General features: G+C 42.0%; 1 protein-coding gene across 1 annotated transcript in view; it reads right to left on the bottom strand.

The window, feature by feature from the left end:
• Window positions 1–14,939: 14,939 nt before the first annotated feature.
• The window catches only part of LOC114840363 (zinc finger protein 501-like), a 13,332-nt gene continuing 5,186 nt past the window's right edge, over window positions 14,940–23,085 (bottom strand). The window contains exons 2-3 of the mRNA XM_029123560.2: window positions 19,127–19,331; window positions 14,940–16,651 (exon numbers count right to left, since the gene is read on the bottom strand). Coding sequence (XP_028979393.2) covers window positions 15,591–16,651; window positions 19,127–19,331 — 1,266 coding nt within the window. The 3' untranslated portion in view covers window positions 14,940–15,590. The remainder of the gene's footprint in view (window positions 16,652–19,126; window positions 19,332–23,085) is intronic.

The raw sequence follows: 23,085 nt of genomic DNA, 5'->3' as shown, positions 1-23,085 counted from the left end.
TTACTGCCAATTGGGTCACGTCATTATAGTAGATTTCAGTTCATAACGTCCTTATATGTAACCAATTCTCTGTGATTTGGCTATGACATTTTGTGGCTGTTTCTTATGGCCTATTCATCCCCATTTTTCTCCCTGAATAACCAACAGTGATTTAGGAGCCCTCTGGCTCTTGTCCCCCACTGTGACGCCATCATCTGACTGGCCATTTTAGAGATTTCCCAGAAGTCGATAAGTCTCCCCCTTCTTTCTCCTATTTCCTTCCACTCTTTTCCTTTCTACTCCTGCCAACTGTCAGTACCTTTATGAAGGGAAACTAATTTTCCATCATGTATAACATTCCTGGGAGTGTGTAACCCTTATATTAATCTATTTTGCACTGTTGTATGTTCTGTGTATGTATGAACTTGAAAATTCATAATGTGTGCAAAGTGTCCAATTTGGCACAAAGTTGCCAATCTGGAAAGGACACACTGGCCTTGCTTTACAAATGATTAAGTAGATCACTGAATTTATATCAAATGGCCATGAAACGTTACCCAGATCCTGCTGACATCTAGTGGATCAAGTGGAACGTTCCTCCAGGTTCATAATCCAAGTTTGGCCTTCCCCACTGCAACTCAATATGAGGAATGTAAGGAAAATGCATGTTTCTGCCAAATCTATTGTGTTATACTTTCCTGCATGAATTTATAATTCCTACAAACTAAAGACTATCTCCTTTCAAATAGTACCAAAAATATATTTTCTACTATATTCAGGTCATGAGCTCCAAGCATTTAGATTTGGGTACATCATTTTAGGCGCAAATTGACATTATGTGCTTATCGCTGAAAAAGGTGACTTCTTTTTGCCAAACAGTTTGCAACAAATGCAAAATGTTTCTGCTAATGGCTAATCTTTCAAAGAAAAATCTTAGTTGTGTGTTCACAGTCCATATTATAGCTGTCTAACTGAAACATCCTCAACAGGGTACTTGGAACAACCAGGTTTCCCAGATTATTCTCTACCAAACCCCTGTGTGTTACTTAATGCAAAGTCCCTATTCTCCCTGAAATCCTCACATGTCAAGCAGCGGAAACTTAAGGCAGTTGATGCAGGTGTTTGCCATAAGCAAATGGCGCCTGGGGCTGACGGAGTGATCAGGCAGGAAATCACTTGATGGTTGAGGGTAGAAGCCAACTGGAGGGATGACACTAGCACCTGTTGCAAAGGCTAGGACCTAGCTTTGAGGGTCCCACTTGCTCTAACAGACTGAAAACAAGCAACAGACAGAAAACAAGCAACCAAACCCCAAAAAGAACAATAAGAATTTATTGCAATAATACCAGAAAGTTATAAGTACCATATAGAAGCTCCAAAAGAAAGGAATGAAAGACAAAGAATGATAGAAAGGCAAGTGACAGAAGAAAAGGATGTGAGGAAAAATTAATAGAACTACCAAGATGGCATAAAAAACGATTAAAAAGGTATATAATGGAAAGAAAGTAAATTCTATAGGAGACAGACTGTAAAAAGAAAGGAAGCAAAGAATAAACACAGAGGAAGGGGAGGGGAGTATAACATTAAAAGAAAACAACAAATAAACAAAATATAAAGAAGGAAATAGAAAACAAATGGAGGCAGATAGAAAACAAATGGAGGCAGAGGTTGACAAATTGGCCAGAGTGTCACTAAAGCAATGGTTAGACAAAAACCAAAATCCTTTTGATTCATCCTCTGAGAATAATGAATGTTCATTACAATTGGTAGTCCAATTATTTTCTCCTAGCCCAGTATTTGTACACTTTTTAAACATGACAGTGCCATACCTTAGCAGCAATATTAACATTCAACATCCTGCAGGAATTCCCTCAAAAATGGAACAACTCGTTCCTCTGCCACTCGCTTGTTGCTTCCCACTGCAGACAGCTGGATATGGAAAAGGTGATCCATTAACTCAGCAGGGAGTGTGGATGGTTCATGACACATTAAGGCTCTAAAACTGTCTGGATGCATACTGATTGCATCCAGAACATCAAGGCTTTTCAGTCCCTCCTTAAATCTATAAGAATGAGACACATGAAAAAAAATGTCTGTTTCAAATTGGGTTGATAATGTTGTGGAAAATGTATCCCCTTTTTCTTGCCAACATTCTCAAACAACTCAGGAGTCTGTGAATTCAAAAGTAGACTTTAAGGTAATAAAGCCGTGCTGATCTGCAGAACAACCAACCTCCAAACCTCAGAAACACACTTTTATACAGTATGGTTATACAATGATATTATGCCATTATGCTAATTTCTGGATGGATCTTTCTCCAATCTTCCACCAACCCTCTGGGATCCACCGCCCAAACCACTGTTGGAAATATTGGTGGCATGATGATGTGATTTCTCTCATTCTCCCAAGATTTTCCCAAGAGAGTGAAGGACGATCCACAGGTCCTTCTGTCCTCAATATGAGAGAACAACAACCACTCATTGCACTGACCATGGGAACAGTAGTTGAGCAAGAGCAAGAGTACAGTTCAGCACTCTCTTAATTAAATGTGGAAAAATCTAAGACAATTAGACTGTTTGGCATAATATGAGCCCTGGTTTAATGTTTCGTCAAATAACACCCAATTAATCACGAAACGTTCTGTCTACTCTTCATTGGGTTAATGTTAAATAACAGTTTGAAAATACCCCTACAATAACCATATAGTTAGGCTAGCAGGGGAGAGAGATGACTTGCTTCAACAATGCAGAATAAAAACTAGAAAATCCAAGATTCCAGCAGAAGTTAGGATGAAATCTAAGATGGAAAAACATGGACTACAATTGATGTACAAGGTACTTTACAGACAGTAATGAGTTGCTTACTGCATGAGTTGTTTGGAACCTGCTTTTCTTTGAGTTATTCTTACACAACACTTGTAGGCCTAGTTTATAAGGATATATAATGGCCTTTTAAATGAAAAGTACAGTACATGTTCAAATGTGTTGTATTTGGGCAGAAGACGATGGTAGAAAATAACACTTCTGTGCCCTGTACCAAAATGTCACTAATTTGGCTTCTGAACAACAGTGTTACCTGTCAAATGCCCCACTGACTCTGTGGACCACCTGAAATATGACAATATCTTGAATAAGCAGATCTGTCTTCAATGCGCTTCAATGGCTTAAGATATCCAGCATTTGTTAGATAATCTTGCAGTGGTTCAGTGTCATGTATCAGGCCATCCAAATATGTACAGACACCTAAAACACCAAAAAACTGAAAGAGAGAAACAAACAAATTTATTGCAGGACTGTTGGATTGGACAACATTGGTTTTAGCGAGGTAGACCTAATAAACTGGCAACTGAGTTTACTGTATATTTACAACGCATTTACCTTTTTAACCTTCTCATAGAGGTCTGTATCAGCAATTACTTCCAAGAGAGGCTTTACTGGGGAACTGTCACCATCCAGAGAAGAATACAGTGTTGGTCCAATGAATACAAGACTTACGCCAATGCCCCGGCCAGCGATAAAATATCAATCTTCTCTTAAAGCTGAAGCAAACATGGCATGGAAAATAAACACAGGGTAAAATGGATGGCACAAGACTTAGGGACAAAACTAGGGCTGGGAAAAAGGAATATCGGAGAAACAAAATATATATACTGGAACCAAAAATAAAGCATATACCTGAACTGTCCAAAGCCAAGTTCAATTTCCCATCTCTTCCTTCAAACATTGGTGACAGTGCAAGGGCGTCCATGAGCAACCGTAAAAATTATCTCCTAGGGCCACCAAGGTCCACGGCCTCTTCATCCATTCCCAAGTCATCTGAAAACTTGATGGACATCTGGTACATGGGATTATAGGGCCGTCGTCCGAAACCCTGCAGAGCACCATCTTGTCCTGAAGACCCAATAATGTTGAATCTGCATCTTTGGTTACTGTCAATTTAGGATGCAAGACTGAGGAGCACTTCCTGTGCTGATTTAGTGTTTGGGTGTTCAGATGACCTGTTGAATTTTTATTTATAAGGATTGGGATAAGACAATACTTTTTGGACAACGTGTTAACACAATTGTCAAGCAAAGGTCATAGATATTACTGCTAACTACATTTTAAATCATACAATAGCTATTGTACATGTCACATTTTTCCCCCATTGTTTATGCATAAATTTGTGTACAGTGTAAATCTAGCACAAGTACGTGATGCAACACTGGAAATTGCAAGCAAAGAAATAACAGTCCACTGCATTAAGTGGTAGACACAGCATGTCAAGAGTACCTGCATGTCTTAATCATTGTACACAACTTCTTTTATAACCTGTACATAAGCATGGTGAGAACATCTGAGCAGCCCTGGGTGGTGTCCATATCCGTAGGCAACATTATAATAAGTCACACCAGATTCCAGTTATGCTTACCCTGTTCCTGTTACAGTAGCAAGAAAAAAAAGTTTAGATATTCATCAGTCCACTGTTTGACAAACTGTCCATAAAAGGACACCATTTACTTCTGTGAATAATGTCCCTAGAAGTGGGCACACAGCCGATTTCAAAAGCTCAATAAGGTAAAGGTCCAGAGCAAAACCCAAAGGCTCATAGGAATCGTCAGAGCTGGTTCATGAGCCTACCATACCTCTGTTCATGAGCCTACCATACATTAATCATTGGTAAGGTATGGAGTTCATGGCAGGACACCATAGAGGAAGCCTCTGTTCCCCAAAAAAAACACAAGTGTGCCATAAATCTGCCAAAAACCACATTGACACTCCATAACACTACTGGGAAAACGTTTTGTGGACTGATGAAACTAAGGTTGAATGTTTGGGATGAACATGCAGCACTATGTATGGTGTAAAAAGGGCACTGACTTCTAACATTAAAACACCATCCCAACAGTGTAGGGTGGAGGGAGCATCATGATTTGGGGCTGCTTTGCTGCCTCTGGGGCTGGACAGCTCGCCAACATCGAGAGGAAAATTCCCAAGGTTATCAAGCTATCTTCAAGGATAATGTCAGGGTGGCTGTCCCCCAGTTGAATCGCAGTAGAAGCTGAGTGACGCAGCAGGATAATGACCCTAAACATGTAAGTAAATTTAGTATTACAAGAGCTGTTCAGACATCCAAATAATATAGCTGAGCTGACACAGTTCTGTAAAAAAGAATGGTCAAAAATTCCCCCTCAAAATGGTGCAGGGCCTGGTTTCCCCAAAGCATCTTATGGCTAAGATGAACCTGGTCCCATTATAATACAGAGATTATCTTAGCTTTAAGATTTTGGGGGGAAAATCCCAGGTCCCATTGTGACATTCAGTTTGGAGTTTGGGCCCAAGTCAACGAACAAACATCTTAATCACTGTGGTAGTACCGTTTAACACCAATTTGGGCAATCAGAGTTTGTCAAACCAGAGTTTCCTTGATAAACCCGAGTTAACTCCCTTCATAGTATATCCCCCAGGACATGTCATTGTATCAAAGACAACGGTCATCAACAACCTTTTTATTAAAATACATTTTATTGAAAGATTTGCTAAAATACAATTCCTACACGAAATTCATACAGGAAAAACACTACAACTAACATTTTAAAGCAATTATCCCCAGAAGAAAACCATCTAAAAAAACATTTATTTCATACATATACAGGTAAGCCCAAAAGTATTCATACCCATGCCAAACTGAGCTATAGTGAATTTTTCTTTGATCAAAAGGTTTTTTCTGGCTGGAAATGACAAACAAGTGACAAAACACAGTAAGACATTGTGCTGGATATACAAATGAATAATGTAACTATTTCGATTTTTGTGAATTCTTTATAAAAATCCCATGCCCAAAAGTTATTACGTTATTCATTCGTGTCTCCAGCACAATGTCTTAGTGTGTTTTGGCACTTAAGTCATTTCCAGCGAGAAGAAAGTTAATCAGATTCCAGCCAGTTAATCAGATGTTCCAGAGTTTCGTCTTGGCCATAACATAGCATAGGACAAATCTGTCATTACATAGCAACTCCACCTGACCACTGTCCTTACTGGAAGTCTGCAAACCACTATAAGCCATGCTGTCTTAATTTCTCAGATAGATCTTTCATAAAAACAGATGTTCTCTTGTTCTTCAATATCTAAACTCGTAACAAAGCATTCATTTATCAATCAATCTCAAATAATCTACATAAAACACAAGAAAAATACAACACATTGAAAATAACAGAAACAAGCAAAAAGTTCCCCTATCAAAGTGGTAACATAGCAAACAATATCAGATAATTGATCAAACTGATAATGAAATGCCATCTTGACAACTAATGGGGCGAGCTGTGACATTACTCTACCCTACAAGATCTTTGATAATTGTGCTGTCGATACGGGTAACTCCTTATTAAATCTTATTTTGACAGTTTGTACATTAAATTAATTTAAAAGTAATTAAACTGTAAAAAGTCCCGCTATAGTGTTGTTTCTGGCCAACTTTGTACCCTAGGTATCAAGGGTTAGGTCAGAATACATGAACACACAATAACTACACAGAACACAGAAGTTTATTATTTAATACAAGCTTGTAGGCAATAGTTCATAACGAAATAAATTAAGAAACATCCTATATATATTGATCCAAACAACCCAACCCCTCCTACTGTTCCCCCTTTCATGCCTCCAACTCATTCTGTAAGTTTCCTCCAGGATATGATGTAACACCATGACTTGGGTGCTTCCTCACTCCTAGGCAGTTGGGCCTCGGTCTCTGATAAACTGGCAAAAGTGAACCCTACCTCTCTAACAATGTCTGTATTTCTCCATTAAGACACTCCTGTTCAGTCATCGATCTAGCTTGCTACTCCTCCAGGCTCTGTTCTAATAACTTTGCACTCATGCACTGCTGCATGCACTCTCCTTCACATAAATTCAGTGTGTCCAGTCCGTCCTTGGAAAGACCCAAACAGTACACACACGTTCTCAGTTTCTCTTTACTCATAATAGTACAATGCAGTTTTGTATCATTATACATGTATTTACTAATATAATTACCTTCATACATTATTCTTTCACATAGAATAAATAGTTTGTAAAGGGAGATAAATAGTTTCTCTGCTAGCCATGTCGGTCAAAGTCTCAACTTTTGGATGGTTATTAAAATAAAAGGTAGATTAAGTCAATTCAGAAATGGGCATCAAAATGTAGGTCAGATTCTAATACCAAACATTGATTTTTAGCCTACATATACAGTGGGGGGAACAAGTATTTGATAACCTGCAAAATCAGCAGTTTTTCCCACTTACAAAGCATATAGAAGTCTGTAATTTGTATCATAGGTACTCTTAAACTGTGAGTGGCAGAAAATAAAACAAAAATCCAGAAAATCACATTGTATGATTTTTAAATAATTAATTTACATTTTATTGCATGACATGCGTATTTGATACATCAAAAAAGCAGAACTTTATATTTGGAACAGAAACCTTTGTTTGCAACTACAGATATCATACGTTTCCTGTAGTTCTTGACCAGGTTTGCACACACTGCAGCAGGGATTTTGGCCCACTCCTCCATACAGACCTTCTTCAGCTCCTTCAGGTTTCGGGGCTGTCACTGGGCAATAGACTTTCAGCTCCCTCCAAAGATTTTCTATTGGGTTCAGGTCTGGAGACTGGCTAGGCCACTCCAGGACCTTGAGATGCTTCTTATGGAGCCACTCCTTAGTTGCCCTGGCTGTGTGTTTTGGGTCGTTGTCATGCTGGAAGACCCAGCCACGACCCATCTTCAATGATCTTACTGAGGGAAGGAGGTTGTTGGCCAAGATCTCACGATACATGGCCCCATCCATCCTCTCCCCAATAAGATGCAGTCGTCCTGTCCCCTTTGCAGAAAAGCATCCCAAAAGAATGATGTTTCCACCTCCATGCTTCACGGTTGGGATGGTGTTCTTGGGGTTGTGCTCATCCTTCTTCCTCCAAACACGGCGAGTGGAGTTTAGACCAAAAGCTCTATTTATGTCTCATCAGACCACATGACCTCCTCCCATTCCTCCTCTGGATCAACCAGATGGTCATTGGCAAACTTCAGATGGGCCTGGACATGCGCTGGCTTGAGCAGGGGGACCTTGCGTGCGCTGCAGGATTTTAATCCATGACGGCGTAGTGTGTTACTAATGGTTTTCTTTGAGACTGTGGTCCCAGCTCTCTTCAGGTCATTGATCAGGTCCTGCCGTGTAGTTCTGGGTTGATCCCTCACCTTTCTCATGATTAATGATGCCCCACAAGGTGAGATCTTGCATGGAGCCCCAGGCCGAGGGGGATTGACTGTCATCTTGAACTTCTTCCATTTTCTAATAATTGCGCCAACAGTTGTTGCCTTCTCACCAAGCTGCTTGACTGTTGTCCTGTAGCCCATCCCAGCCTTGTGCAGGTCTACAATTTTATCCCTGATGTCCTTATACAGCTCTCTGGTCTTGGCCATTGTTGAGAGGTTTTAGTCTTTTTGATTGAGTTTGTGGATAGGTGTCTTTTATACAGGTAACGAGTTCAAACAGGTGCAGTTAATACAGGTAATGAGTGTAAAACAGGAGGGCTTCTTAAAGAAAAACTAACAGGTCTGTGAGAGTCAGAATTCTTACTGGTTGGTAGGTGATCAAATACTTGTGTCATGCAATAAAATGCAAATTAATTATTTAAAAATCATACAATGTAATTTTCTGGATTTTTGTTTTAGATTCCGTCTCTCACAGTTGAAGTGTACCTATGATAAAAATTACAGACCTCTACATGCTTTGTAAGTAGGAAAACCTGCAAAATCGTCAGTGTATCAAATACTTGTTCTCCCCACTGTATTTTGGGTGTAACTACTGCAAATGTGCTGTAATGTTCTTGCTTTTACACTTACAACCAAAACCACAGTGTTATCCTTTTTTGTTAGGACATGTTCTACCACCCATGTATTTATTTTAATAGAGATAAAATGACAGGGGATAAAGAGATAAACAGTGATGTTGACAGTATGTGAACCTCTTGTGAAATTCCATTTGTCGGATTAGTGGAAATTATGCTTCTAGTAGAAACATTTTATTAAAGGAATTAGTGCAGGTGTAAAAACAGATCATAGGTGTCTGTTAATCTTTTAAAGATATCTTGGTTTGACTTGGGTATACAGTGAAGGAAAAAAATTTGATCCCCTGCTGATCCCCTGATTTTGTATATTTGCTCACTGACAAAGAAATTCAGTCATTTTAATGGTAGGTTTTTTTGAACAATGAGACAGAACAACAACTAAAAAATCCCAAAATGTTATGAATTGATTTGCATTTTAATGAGTGAAACAAGTATTCGACCCGTCTGCAAAACTTGACTCAGCACTTGGTGGCAATCACAGAGGTCAGACGTTAAGTTGGCCACCAGGTTTGCACACATCTCAGGAGGGATTTTGTCACACTCCTCTATGCAGATCTTCTCCAAGTCATTAAGGTTTCGAGGCTGATGTTTGGCTGCTCGAACCTTCAGCTCCCTCCAAGGATTTTCTATGGGATTAAGGTCTGGAGACTGGCTAGGTCACTCTAGGACCTTAATGTGCTTCTTCTTGAGCCACTCCTTTGATCGTTTGGCCATGTGTTTTGTGTTATTGTCATGCTGGAATACCCATCCACGACCCATTTTCAATGCCCTGGCTGAATGAAGGAGGTTCTCATCCAAGATTTGACGGTACATGGCCCCGTCCTTCGTCCCTTTGATGCAGTGAATTTCTCCTGTCCCCTTAGCAGAAAAACATCCCCAAAGCATGATGTTTCCCCCTCCATGTTTGGATGGTGTTCTTGGGCTCATAGGCAGCATTCCTCCTCCTCCAAACACGGCAAGTTGAGTTATACTTATGTCATGCAAACAGCTCGATTTTGCAAACTTGAGACAGGCCTGTACATGTGCTTCTTGAGCAGGTGGACCTTGCAGGATTTCAGTCCTTCGCGTTACCAATTGTTTTCTTGGTGACCTTGAGATCATTGACAAGATCCTCCCTCCCGTTTAGTTCTGGGCTGATTCCTCACCGTTCTCATGATCAATGCAACTCCAAGAGGTGAGATCTTGCATGGAGCCCCAGACAGAGGGAGAATGACAGTTCTTTTGTGTTTCTTCCATTTGCGAATAATCACACCAACTGTTGTCACCTTCACACCAAGCTGCTTGGTGATGGTCTTGTAGCCCATTCCAGCTCTGTGTAGGTCTACAATCTTGTCCCTGACATCCTTGGACAGCTATTTGGTCTTGGCTATGTTGGAGAGTTTGGAATCTGACTGATTGCTTCTGTGGACAGGTGTCTTTTATACAGGTAACAAACTGAGTTTAAGAGCACTCCCTTTAAGAGTGTGCTCTAATCTCAGCATGTTACTTGTGTAAAAGACACCTGGGAGCCAGAAATCTTTCTGATTGAGAGGGGATCAAATACTTATCAAAATGCAAATCAATTTATAACATTTTTGACATGCATTTTAATGGATTTTTGTTTTTCTGTCTCTCACTGTTCAAATAAACCTACCATTAAAATTATAGACTGATCAGTGGGAAAACGTACAAAATCAGCAGGGTATCAAAGATTTTTTCCCCTCACTCTAGCCTTGTATCCATCTTGAAAGATTTTTATATTATATTATATTATATATGTAACCAGCTCACCTCTACTCAGCTCGACTCTACACGCCTCGGTTTGTTTCCCACTGCAGATAGTACCCTGTACCCGCCCATAGTGACATCAAAGAGAAAACTAGAACTATCACCCTGCAGTAAAAACTGCAATGTTCTATTTGATTTAAGCGTATACACCTAACAACTCAACACCAACACATTAAAAATAACCTACATAACCCCTCCATCCCAATCAAAAGGTATGAATAATTGCCTTATTAATTGCCGTCTATAATACCCTGTCGACTGACTCAAGAGTAGCCTACTGTACACAAGGCAGCATTTATACCGGTAGTAGCCTACTGTAAACGAGGCAGCGTTTATACCGGTAGTAGCCTACTGTACACAAGGCAGCATTTATACCGGTAGTAGCCTACTGTACACAAGAGGATTGGGCGTAGTCCCCCCCAAAAAATGTCAATGTATTTTTAGAGTAACAAAGGGTGTAAAATCTATCAAGAGTATGTTATTTTTGGTCAAGGTTGCCTAAAGGTATTACTCTCATAGTTTTTGTTAGACACTGATCTAATATGACTTTAATTTAAGTCCACTCTCTACTCATCCATCCAACACCAGCAAAAGGCACAAAACAGCTGTACTATGTAGCCAAAATACTTTTGTCAACTATAGTTATAGTAAATGAAGATTCACACACACTATATATTCTAATAGAATATGTACTGTATGTGAATGCAATTTCTCTGAATCAATCAATAATTTCTAGACAGGCTACTGACTAAATCTATTCATCCAATTTGTTAACTTAAAACCCAAACAAACTGTGTTCCATTGAAACCAAATAATTTAACATAGCTAATATCAAACCCCTATTCTTGGCATATTCAACAGCAAGTTTGAAAATAATCTTGTACCAAGTAATCATTTGAACAAAACCCCTTAATGATGATTAAAATTATGTGTACCGTGACGTCGCCCGGTATGGCGCAGCCGGGGCCCCACCCTGGAGCCAGGCCCGGGGTTGGGGCTCGTATGCGAGCGCCTGGTGGCCGGGCCTTCCCCCATGGGGCCCGGCCGGGCTCAGCCCGAACGGGCGACGTGGGGCCGCCCTCCCGTGGGCTCACCACCCACAGGAGGGACCATAAGGGGCCGGTGCGAAGAGGATCGGGCGGCAGTCGAAGGCAGGGGCCTAGACAACCCGATCTCTGGACACGGAAACTAGCTCTAGGGACGTGGAATGTCACCTCGCTGGCGGGGAAGGAGCCTGAGTTAGTGCGTGAGGTTGAGAGGTTCCGATTAGAGGTAGTCGGGATCACCTCTACGCACGGCTTGGGCTCTGGAACCACACTCCTTGAGAGAGGATGGACTCTTCACCACTCTGGAGTTGCCCATGGTGAGAGGCGGCGGGCTGGTGTGGGTTTGCTTATAGCTCCCCAGCTCTGCCGCCATGTGTTGGAGTTTACCCCGGTGAACGAGAGGGTCGTTTCCCTGCGCCTACGGGTCTGGGATAGGTCTCTCACTGTTGTTTGTGCCTACGGGCCGAACGGCAGTGCAGAGTACCCGACCTTCTTGGAGTCTCTGGGAGGGGTGCTGGAAAGTGCTCCGACTGGGGACTCTATTGTTCTACTGGGGGACTTCAACGCCCACGTGGGCAACGACAGTGACACCTGGAGGGGCGTGATTGGGAGGAACGGCCCCCCTGATCTGAACCCGAGTGGTGTTCAGTTATTGGACTTCTGTGCTAGTCACAGTTTGTCCATAACGAACACCATGTTCAAGCATAAGGGTGTCCATCAGTGCACGTGGCACCAGGACACCCTAGGCCGCAGGTCGATGATCGACTTTGTTGTCGTCTCATCTGACCTGCGGTCGTATGTCTTGGACACTCGGGTGAAGAGAGGGGCGGAGCTGTCAACTGATCACCACCTGGTGGTGAGTTGGATCCGATGGCGGGGGAAGAAGCTGGACAGACTCGGCAGGCCCAAGCGTACTGTAAGGGTCTGCTGGGAACGTCTGGCCGAGTCTCCTGTCAGAGAGATCTTTAACTCCCACCTCCGGCAGAGCTTTGACTGGATCCCGAGGGAGGCTGGAGATATTGAGTCCGAGTGGACCATGTTCTCCACCGCCATTGTTGAAGCGGCCGCTCGGAGCTGTGGCCGTAAGGTCTCCGGTGCCTGTCGAGGCGGCAATCCCCGAACCCGGTGGTGGACACCGGAAGTAAGGGATGCCGTCAAGCTGAAGAAGGAATCCTATCAGGCCTGGTTGGCTTGTGGGACTCCTGACGCAGCTGACGGGTACCGACAGGCCAAGCGGGCTGCAGCCCGGGTGGTTGTGGAGGCAAAAACTCGGGCCTGGGAGGAGTTCGGTGAGGCCATGGAGAAGGACTATCGGCTGGCCTCGAAGAGATTCTGGCAAACCATCTGGCGCCTCAGGAGAGGGAAACAGTGCCCTACCAACGCTGTTTACAGTAGAGGTGGGCAGCTGTTGACCTCAACTGAGGATGTCGTCGGGCGGTGGAAGGAGTACTTCGAGGATCTCCTCAATCCCGCTGTCACTTCTTCCATTGAGGAAGCAGAGGATGAGGTATCAGAGGTGGACTCGTCCATCACCCGGGCTGAAGTCACTGAGGTGGTCAAGAAACTCCTCGGTGGCAAGGCACCGGGGGTGGATGAGATCCGCCCTGAGTACCTCAAGTCTCTGGATGTTGTGGGGCTGTCTTGGTTGACACGCCTGTGCAACATCGCGTGGCAGTCGGGGACAGTGCCTCTGGGATGGCAGACCGGGGTGGTGGTCCCTCTTTTTAAGAAGGGGGACCGGAGGGTGTGTTCCAACTATAGGGGGATCACACTTCTCAGCCTCCCCGGGAAAGTCTATGCCAGGGTTCTGGAGAGGAGAATACGGCCGATAGTAGAACCTCGGATTCAGGAGGAACAGTGTGGTTTTCGTCCAGGCCGTGGAACACTGGACCAGCTCTATACCCTCTACGGGGTGTTGGAGGGTTCATGGGAGTTTGCCCAACCAATCCACATGTGTTTTGTGGATTTGGAGAAGGCATTCAACTGTGTCCCTCGCGGCATCTTGTGGAGGGTGCTTGGGGAATATGGGGTCCTGGGTCCTTTGCTAAGGGCTGTCAGGTCCCTGTACAACCGAAGCAGGAGCTTGGTCCGCATTGCCGGCAGTAAGTCAGACTTGTTCCCAGTGCATGTTGGACTCCGGCAGGGCTGCCCTTTGTCACCGGTTCTGTTCGTAATTTTTATGGACAGAATTTCTAGGCGCAGCCAGGGGCCGGAGGGTGTCAGGTTTGGGGACCACACAATTTCGTCTCTGCTCTTTGCAGATGATGTTGTCGTGTTGGCCCCTTCTAACCAGGACCTTCAGCATGCGCTGGGACGGTTTGCAGCCGAGTGTGAAGCGGTGGGGATGAAAATCAGTACCTCCAAATCCGAGGCCATGGTCCTCAGTCGGAAAAGGGTGGCTTGCCCACTTCAGGTTGGTGGAGAGTGCCTGCCTCAAGTGGAGGAGTTTAAGTATCTAGGGGTCTTGTTCACGAGTGAGGGAAGGATGGAACGGGAGATTGACAGACGGATCGGTGCAGCTTCTGCAGTAATGCAGTCGATGTATCGGTCTGTCGTGGTGAAGAAAGAGCTGAGCCGCAAGGCGAAGCTCTCGATTTACCAGTCAATCTACGTTCCTACTCTCACCTATGGTCATGAGCTTTGGGTCATGACCGAAAGGACAAGATCCCGGATACAGGCGGCCGAAATGAGCTTTCTCCGCAGGGTGGCTAGGCGATCCCTTAGAGATAGGGTGAGAAGCTCGGTCACCCGGGAGGAGCTCAGAGTAGAGCCGCTGCTCCTCCACATCGAGAGGGGTCAGCTGAGGTGGCTTGGGCATCTTTTTCGGATGCCTCCGGAACGCCTTCCTGGGAAGGTGTTCCGGTCCCGTCCCACCGGGAGGAGACCCCGGGGAAGACCTAGGACACGCTGGAGGGACTATGTCTCCCGGCTGGCCTGGGAACGCCTCGGTGTCCCCCCGGAAGAGCTGGAGGAAGTGTCTGGGGAGAGGGAAGTCTGGGCATCCCTGCTTAGACTGCTGCCCCCGCGACCCGGCCCCGGATAAGCGGAAGAAGATGGTATGGTTTGGTATCAATATTTATGGTGACTACTATTGAAATACAAATGTTAGCTAGCATGCCATTAATTATAATTAATATTTTCAGTAGTTGGTGACATAGCAAAAAAATACGACCCCCTATTATCGGCCACCATCCCAATTACTGGTCACCTTAATATTTTGTTGTAGCTTTTTTATTGTATAACAAATGACAGATCATAGTCTTTTCTGAATTGTCTACTAGAAAGTTTTAGCTAGCTTTATTGCGTTCTGGTAAAGAAAAAAAAAAGACAGATCACTTTGATATTACATGATGTCTAGTCTGTCGTGCAACTTGTTTAAAACAATTTCCACCCATTACATATGTAATATCCAAAAGTATAAAAAAAGAAAAATATGTTTTTTCTATAAAATATTGTGGTGAAAGGGTATATTTATTAGCAACACGTACCGTTGCTTTCCAAAGCATTTACATTTTCAACTTGAAAGGATTACCTTCTTCGACCTTTGAAAACGGCCGATAATGGGGGTGGCGGATAGTAGGGCGACCTTAGCTACTATTTACCAAACAGATCTCGCGTCAGATCAACAAGTTACGCTCAATCAAACTCAACTGAACCTGCTGCGAATTTAACCCGATTATATACAATTTGTAAGAAGTTTAAGATGCGATGGAACAGTTGACGAAAAAAAGAGAAATATAATGACTGATTATTTAAGGGGGGGTAATTAATATTTTAGGGCTGGCTAAAGCCCCCATACTCCTGTGAGTAGCTCCTTGGGCATTCAGATGACCAGTCTTCATTTGTGGTAATTTCCACAAAAGACAATTCAACTACTTGATGTTGTAAAACACTTGCTAATCCACTCTGACACGTGTGTCTAATGTTCAAAATTATTGTACAGTATGTATGCGCTGGTGAGCTTTAAGCCTACCCATTTGAGAGAAACACTTACCACAATCAGAACAGGAGAATAGCTTCTCAACTCCGTGCACTTTCTGATGTTTAGTAAGATCAGATGACCCATAAAAACACTTCCCACAGTCAGAACAGGAGTAAGGCTTCTCACCTGTGTGCAGTCTTTTATGACTAGTAAGACCAGATGATCTAATGAAACACATGCCACAATCAAAACAGGAGTAAGGTTTCTCTCTGCTATGTGTGCGTTGGTGACCTTTAAGGCTACTCGTTTGAGAGAAACACTTCCCACAGTCAGAACACGAATAAGGCTTCTCTCCAGTGTGTGTGCGTTGGTGAACTTTAAGGCCAACTAACAGAGAGAAAGTTTTCCCACAGTCAGAACAGGAGAATGGCTTCTCACCTGAATGCACTCTCAGATGACCAATACATGCAGCTGAAGAACAAAAACTCTTCCCACAGTCAGAACAAGAGTAAGGCTTCTCACCTGTGTGTTTGCGCTGGTGAACTCTAAAGCTACCTAATTGAGAGAAAGTTTTCCCACAGTCAGAACATGAGTAAGGCTTCTCTCCAGTGTGTGTGCGTTGGTGAACTTTAAGGCCACCTAACTGAGAGAAAGTTTTCCCACAGTCAGAACATGAGTAAGGCTTCTCTCCAGTGTGTGTGCGTTGGTGAGCGTCTAAGCTATGTAACCGAGAGAAACGCTTTGCACAGTCAGAACAGGAGAAAGGTTTCTCACCTGTGTGCACTCTCTGATGAACAGTAAGTGCAGTTGAAGAAGTAAAACACTTCCCACAGTCAGAACAGAAGAAAGGTTTCTCACCTGTGTGCACTCTCTGATGAACAGTAAGTGCAGATGAAGAAGTAAAACACTTCCCACAGTCAGAACAGGATATCTCTCCTGTATGCATCTTAACATGTCTTTTTAACAGTGATACAGATGAGTAATGTTTTTCACAATGGGGACAGTTGTGAGACTTCTTATTGTAGTCTTCCTGTTGTTTCTCTCCAAGTGTCTCTACTTCAGGAATCCCATCTGTGTGACAGACATCAGACGGGAATTATCACCACATTTTTGGACACACTATAATCAAGGTTTCAAGCAACTAGCACTATTCCGCAGCGAAGTGATATAGACCTTAATACTGCAGTTATTGCACTTGCATTGTAACTTGATTTTTTGGCAAGAGACCCTTTCAACAGCTTTGAGAGAAAGCCTTTTTAGGTATACCTGGGATTAGCCATGCATGCAGACATCACAACCATTGGAGAAAGAAACGAAAAACATTTGCTGATGAAAGTGGAGAGCAGAATTTTATGTTTTAATGGACGACACATGTTTCAAATAGGTATGTTTAATGATGCCAGTGACATGCTTTATCAGTCTCAGACACGGTCTGGAGGCCAAGAGAAACCTGGACAATTTGTTTAATGCACTCCTCTGTAGAGAATCCGAGTCCAAGGCCTCAGTGATTGAGAAGGCCCACATTTGGGTATCTGCATTCCCAGATGACAGTTTAGGACAAATTAAGTCCAGTGAGTAAAATAGTTTTGAGGGAAAGTAAAACAACTCACTAGCCCATTCTCATACATGAGCATCTGAATTTAAATTAGACATAAGGCACCTGCTGTTTATTGTTTTAATTATTGCCTTTTTGGCCTGAAAATCATTTATGATTAACAAATATAAACAAATAAATTTAAAAATCCTGATGTGGCACAGAGTCAAAAGATTTGTCCTCCACTGGTTAAGGTCTGTGAAGGTGCTGTAGAAAGGAAGTCACGTTCAGGAAGTCACGTTCAGTTAAAGCACAACAGTAATTAGCCAATGGGCTTACAGTACTGTGTTGTGTTTTCTGGACTGCAATGTCTATAAAGTAGAGGACAAATGGAAGATTCTTTGAGATCAAGTTTGTAAGATCGATTTTAACGTCATAAACAATAGACTATCAAATGCTACAATGAATAATTAAATTACTCTCTCCCCCTTGATGACCGGGTACGCGATTACAACACGAACGGCTGAATTTCTTACAGTGCTGTGCCCAGGGGCCAACTGTTTCAGAATCCGTCAATGACTGTAATACATTGTTCAACCTTGTTTCATCATACAGCACTTAAATATACCCTTTACCTTCCTATCAGTTCCAGGCAATCAACTAATCATAATAAACTTCCTCCTCTCTCCTGCTCCCATTATAAGATTTATTAATAAAGTTTTAACATCACCTCTTCCTAGTTGTACACATCCACTATATTATTTCCCACTACGTCCTCAGCTAACACTCAATTAGAAAAATCAACATTAAAATTAAGTGAATAACTTTATAGAATATAATTAGAAAAAAAGAATTTCCTCAAAAACATGGGACAACTAAAAACAATGCAAGTGTATTTAGTCAGATGACATTTTAAATGATGGATTTTCTCTCTCTATATGACTAATAATTGTTCAGTGATCTTTCCAACATTGCACAGCCGTTGTTTAAGGAAATGCGCATCAAACTTTGATTTTGTGGCCCTGTCTGATTGTTATCCTCAGATTGTTTGTCTCTTGTATCTCTTGCCCACTCCATTGTACAGTGTCCTCGAGTCTGTGAAAGGCGCTTTAAAATCAATCTATTAATAATAATATTTTTATTAGTACCTCTGAATTAACCGTATTTGTGAGTCAAAGTGTGTTTGTTGCTCTTCAACAAACAGATAGCTGGTAGATCCACTTCCATTTCTGGATCCACTTTCTGACACCGAACTGCGGCCCAAGATCTAAACTCAATTTCCACTGTTTTGGTTTTTACACTTCTAACTTATGTAGCCAAGCGGGAAAAACAAAGTCAGATCTGTTCAGTTCCACTAAAGAGTACTGTCTTTGATAGGAATTGTAGGCAAGGGCTGATGGGATTTCCCCTGCACAATGGGTTGGGAAACCTGTGCTAACTCTAGTAATTGTCCATTGTGGGTCCAACACTTTTTTTTGGTAAATATTAATTATTATTGTTCCCAGTGCTCAAGTAAGACAGTTGCAGATTATTTGCGCTGTATTAATTTCATATAAAGCTTCAGTGTGTTGTGTTTTGTTGAACTGTACCTTAGTGTTTTATTTCCATTTAATTTAGTGCTGTTTGGTGATGAAACGTGTGAGGGCTCGTTCACCTATCTGACTGCCTCAGTCAGCTTTTAAGATGGCAGAGCCACCAGAGGGAGTCGCTAGAGCGCAATGAGACCTGGGAATCCCTGCTGACCAAGTCTCCCTGTCTCAGCGATTTCCTGCCCAATGTACAATTCCCATGGGTCTTCCCAGCCAATTGTCATCAAGGGACATAGTTAAGGCTCAAACCTAAACTGTGGACTGGAGAACATCTTTAAAACATTCTGTATTTGTTGGTGTCTTAGACAACAAAAAATAATTATGACAATATGAAGAAAACTGACAGAGAATGAAAAATAATCTACCCTTTCATTGGTAAGAACAAAATTACTACATTGACAATAACATTAAACCAATTCTTACCTTCATCAAATAAATCCCCCTCTTCTTTTTTAATGATAACCCCATTCTTTTCCTTTTCTTCATTCTTCTCCTTCTCTTCATTTTTAATGGTAACAGTCAGTCCCAGCATTTGACTTTTGGCATCCTGAGCTTCACTTTCACAATCCAATGACTCTTGTTTGGGCTCAGAGTGGAAGGAGAGCAGCAGGCTGGGTTTGTCCTCCCTCTGTTAAAATAAAGACCAAATCACAAAGGGGAAAAACGACAAAAACACTCAGGGTCATAACAGATCTGTGTCCTACACGAGGCACACTTTCCTTAACCTCACCCCAGAAATGGGAAAATACAATCAAAGTTTATAATTTCCTTGGCAAGTGACAAAAAAAATATATTACAGAATAGTACAGTTGAGAGAAATTGAAAATGTTACTAGCCTTTTCAGATTATCTGTTAGAAAATGTGTTATAAATGAATGCTAGAGCATCCTGGTTGCAAGGTATTAGGAGAACTCTGAATAGTTAAGGCCTTCTAACCTCAAAGGGTCATTTAAATAACATCTCTCAAGTTAATGCAGTGACGACAGTTAATATACATTACAAAAATATTATAAATAACAAGCATTATGTTAGGTCACAGACATGAGTCAACTACATTGCGATGTGTCTCCCACTCCTTGCTGGGCTCAACATGAGGAACATCAGTAGGCTGGATGGATGAGAATGTAACAGCGCCTTTTCCGGATGAAACTCATATTGTTGTGTTCCTCATGGTGGCCAGTTTCATCATGGAGGCCAGTTTCATCATATTACCTTAGAGCCAAGCTGAAAGCTTTAGTTTAAAAGATATAGATAGAAAACAGGACTAATTTGGGGGATTATTTTCACCCTGGCTCTTCCTATCAATTCTATTGAGCGCTGTGGGACCAATTAATTACCACAAAACATTATTGCTTTTCAGCTATTAGGAGCAAAAATGCTATGGCCAGTCAAGCAAACAATTATGTCATATAGAAAAAACTAAATAAATAGGGGTTCAGTGTCCTTTCAGTTTGCCTCCATCAAAGTGGACCAACAACCCAACCCATTGGCCGGAGGGGTCATATTTAACCCCCTTATTGAATCTCCAAGTAATGCGTTTCTGACATCAGTCACTTCATTTAGCGGTTTTGGTAGTACGTCCAATTTGATGTTATGGTCAACTAAAGTAGGCTATGACTTATGATCGTAGTCAGTAATAATTCCATCCTCACCCCTGTCACAGAGCTCATCTTTTAAACACACTTTGAACTGATATTATTATGACGATAATCGTGACATAAAACATTCTAAAAAGTAACTTCCCTGAAGTGATTCTATGTACTACCCATTTAACGTAGCATCAACATTCACTTCTTTGACTTTTAACATTATAACTGTTGAATTTAACATCATTAACTTCTCTGTGATGAAGTGTTTGCCACAGACATCTATGCAGATGTAAGAACTACCTGTTCATGTATACTTTTTGTGGGATACTCAGGAGGAAAACATGAGCTACCAAAATTCTTTTGAACTGTGCCAGACTTTGCAGTCCCAAGAATGGGGGGGGGGGGGATAATTGCGACGAAGGAAAATGGCCTTGCCGAAATAACCCCCTAAAACATGCTTAAAATTGTTACTAGAATGAAATACTTTTTGTGGGATACTCAGGTCAGCATGATCTACCAAAAAGATTATGAAAGTTGCCAGACTTTGCAGTCCCAAGATCCCAAAACTTTGCAGTCCCCTCCCAACTTGCTTAAAATTGTGACTAGAGTCAAATACATTTTGTGGCACTACTAAGTGGGTGTTTGGCAGGGGGATGTTTTCGGCACAACATCCGCTCCACTGACGCGGTCCGGTAAAAGAACCGTGAGGATTTTCATTTGGCATCCTTATGCTGACATCTCTTGGAAGTATATAGTACCTTCATTTGTAAAATATTTCTACAGTGTCACTATGTTTAAAGACACCCTTACTGCTAATAAATCAGAATATTCCTATAACTTCAAAGTCATCTAAAACAATGTTAGAAATATATGGAGCCAAACTGAGCTCAAATGTATTGACTAAGAAAAAGAACTTACGGAAATATTTCATAGTATGAAAAAACAAAATTCAATTGTATGAAAAAAATGTATTCAAGCGTGTCAAGTGTACACTAAAAGATTTTTGCGTCCGATCTTAAAATTTCTTCGTTCAAAAAAAATTATTCCACGTTCGCATCTTCTTATGATGACAGTTTTTTCACCACCTTCGTTCAAATCATGTTCTCTCAAAACTTTCATAAATATCTGTGTCCATGGCAACAGTGACATCAACCAGGGAATTACAGTTTATTATTATGTTTAAAGGTACACATTTAGCCTATTTTATACAATTCTCTCTCTCCACAGGTTGCATTGGGAAAGCACTGCATGGAAAGGCTATGATTTCCACCTTATAATGCTTATCGGGTGGGAGAATTCAATGCCCAGATAAAGCCCTGCCTCCACGCCAAGAGAGGCTCAAAACTTGGCCTATTGCTTTTGCTCTATAGTTCTCACCAATATGAATAGAAAGAAGGACAATGTCCTTCTTCCAAAGAAAAGACCAGGCAGACAGTGAGACAGAGCCAGGTGGTTCAGGTGTGGAGAGAGCAAGAGAGAGCAGAGGGAGAGGGAGAGACAGAGTGAAGGCATAGTAGAGCAGGAAAGTGAGACTGATGGAGAGGCTGAGAGTGAAGGCATAGTAGAGCAGGAAAGTGAGACTGATGGAGAGGCTGAGAGTGAAGGCATAGTAGAGCAGGAAAGTGAGACAGATGGAGAGACTGAGAGTGAAGGCATAGTAGAGCAGGAAAGTGAGACAGATGGAGAGGCTGAGGGGGACTTAAAGGCTGAGAGTGAGACACCAACAGGAGCCACGTGTGTCCACAAGCAGTGGACCATCAGGTTTGTGATGTTAAATAAATCAGTGCAATAATTCAGTTTATATGGTGTATAGAAATTAGTTGGGTTGTGATTGAATTCTTATTTAACATGCTATCGGGCTGGATATCAGATGGATTTCAGAAGTTGCCTGACTGCCATGGTAGATCTAAAATTACCCAAATAGACAATTACATACTTTTTCTTTGGCAGATATCAGCAAATCCCGGGAACACTTGTGCAGCCAATGATGAACATATACCCAAGACCTCTGATGGGGAACCAGAGGTGGAGCTTCAAGGCAGCCTGGTACCATATCCACCCCTGGCTTGAATATTCAAAACAGACTGTTTCGTTATGCCTGCAGGCATTTTAGCCCTCCCAAAGTCTGAGGCTGTATTTGATTCACAATTGGGTTTTAACAACTGGAAGAAGGCAACTTACAAAGTTGATTCATGCAAGGTCTGAGCGGCACAAACAAGCTATGATTACATGGTGACACTATCAGGCACAAGGTCTGCTTGCCCAGATACATTTACAATTCATTGTGTGCCTTGTTACACTCCTTAAAGTGTTTGGAGAAGCAACATTTCTATCCGATATGCTACGGTCTTCATCACTTGACCTGTCAAAGGCTGTTGATTTAGTTGAAGCCTTGGTTCAAACTTTGACTGACTACAGGGATGAGCCATTTTTTGATGACCTATGGAATCCAGTGTTGAACACAGCTGAGCAATGTGATACTGCAATACACCCCCCTGCAAAACAACCAAAAAAAGCTCCGCTCTCAATTTAATGGAGACTGTGTACTCAGTGGTCAGTGGTCAGATTCAGAACGAGAAAAAGGCAGTTTTCATACAATACTTTTCTACCCTGTTTTAGTTAATATGTTTAGTGAGCTTAACAGAAGGTTCTCCAGCAAAAACTGTGACATAATGAATGCCACCCAAACTCTAAACCCTACAAGTGACGTGTTTCTCAAAGAGAAGTCCCTTCTTTCCATTTGCTAGAATGTAAGAATCAAATATTGAGGACTTGGGACATGAACTAAATCAGT

Source organism: Esox lucius, chromosome 11, assembly GCF_011004845.1.
Source record: "Esox lucius isolate fEsoLuc1 chromosome 11, fEsoLuc1.pri, whole genome shotgun sequence".
In the NCBI taxonomy this organism is placed as follows: domain Eukaryota; kingdom Metazoa; phylum Chordata; class Actinopteri; order Esociformes; family Esocidae; genus Esox; species Esox lucius.
Note: the sequence above shows the minus strand (reverse complement) of the source record. Positions and strands in the feature narration are given on the sequence as shown.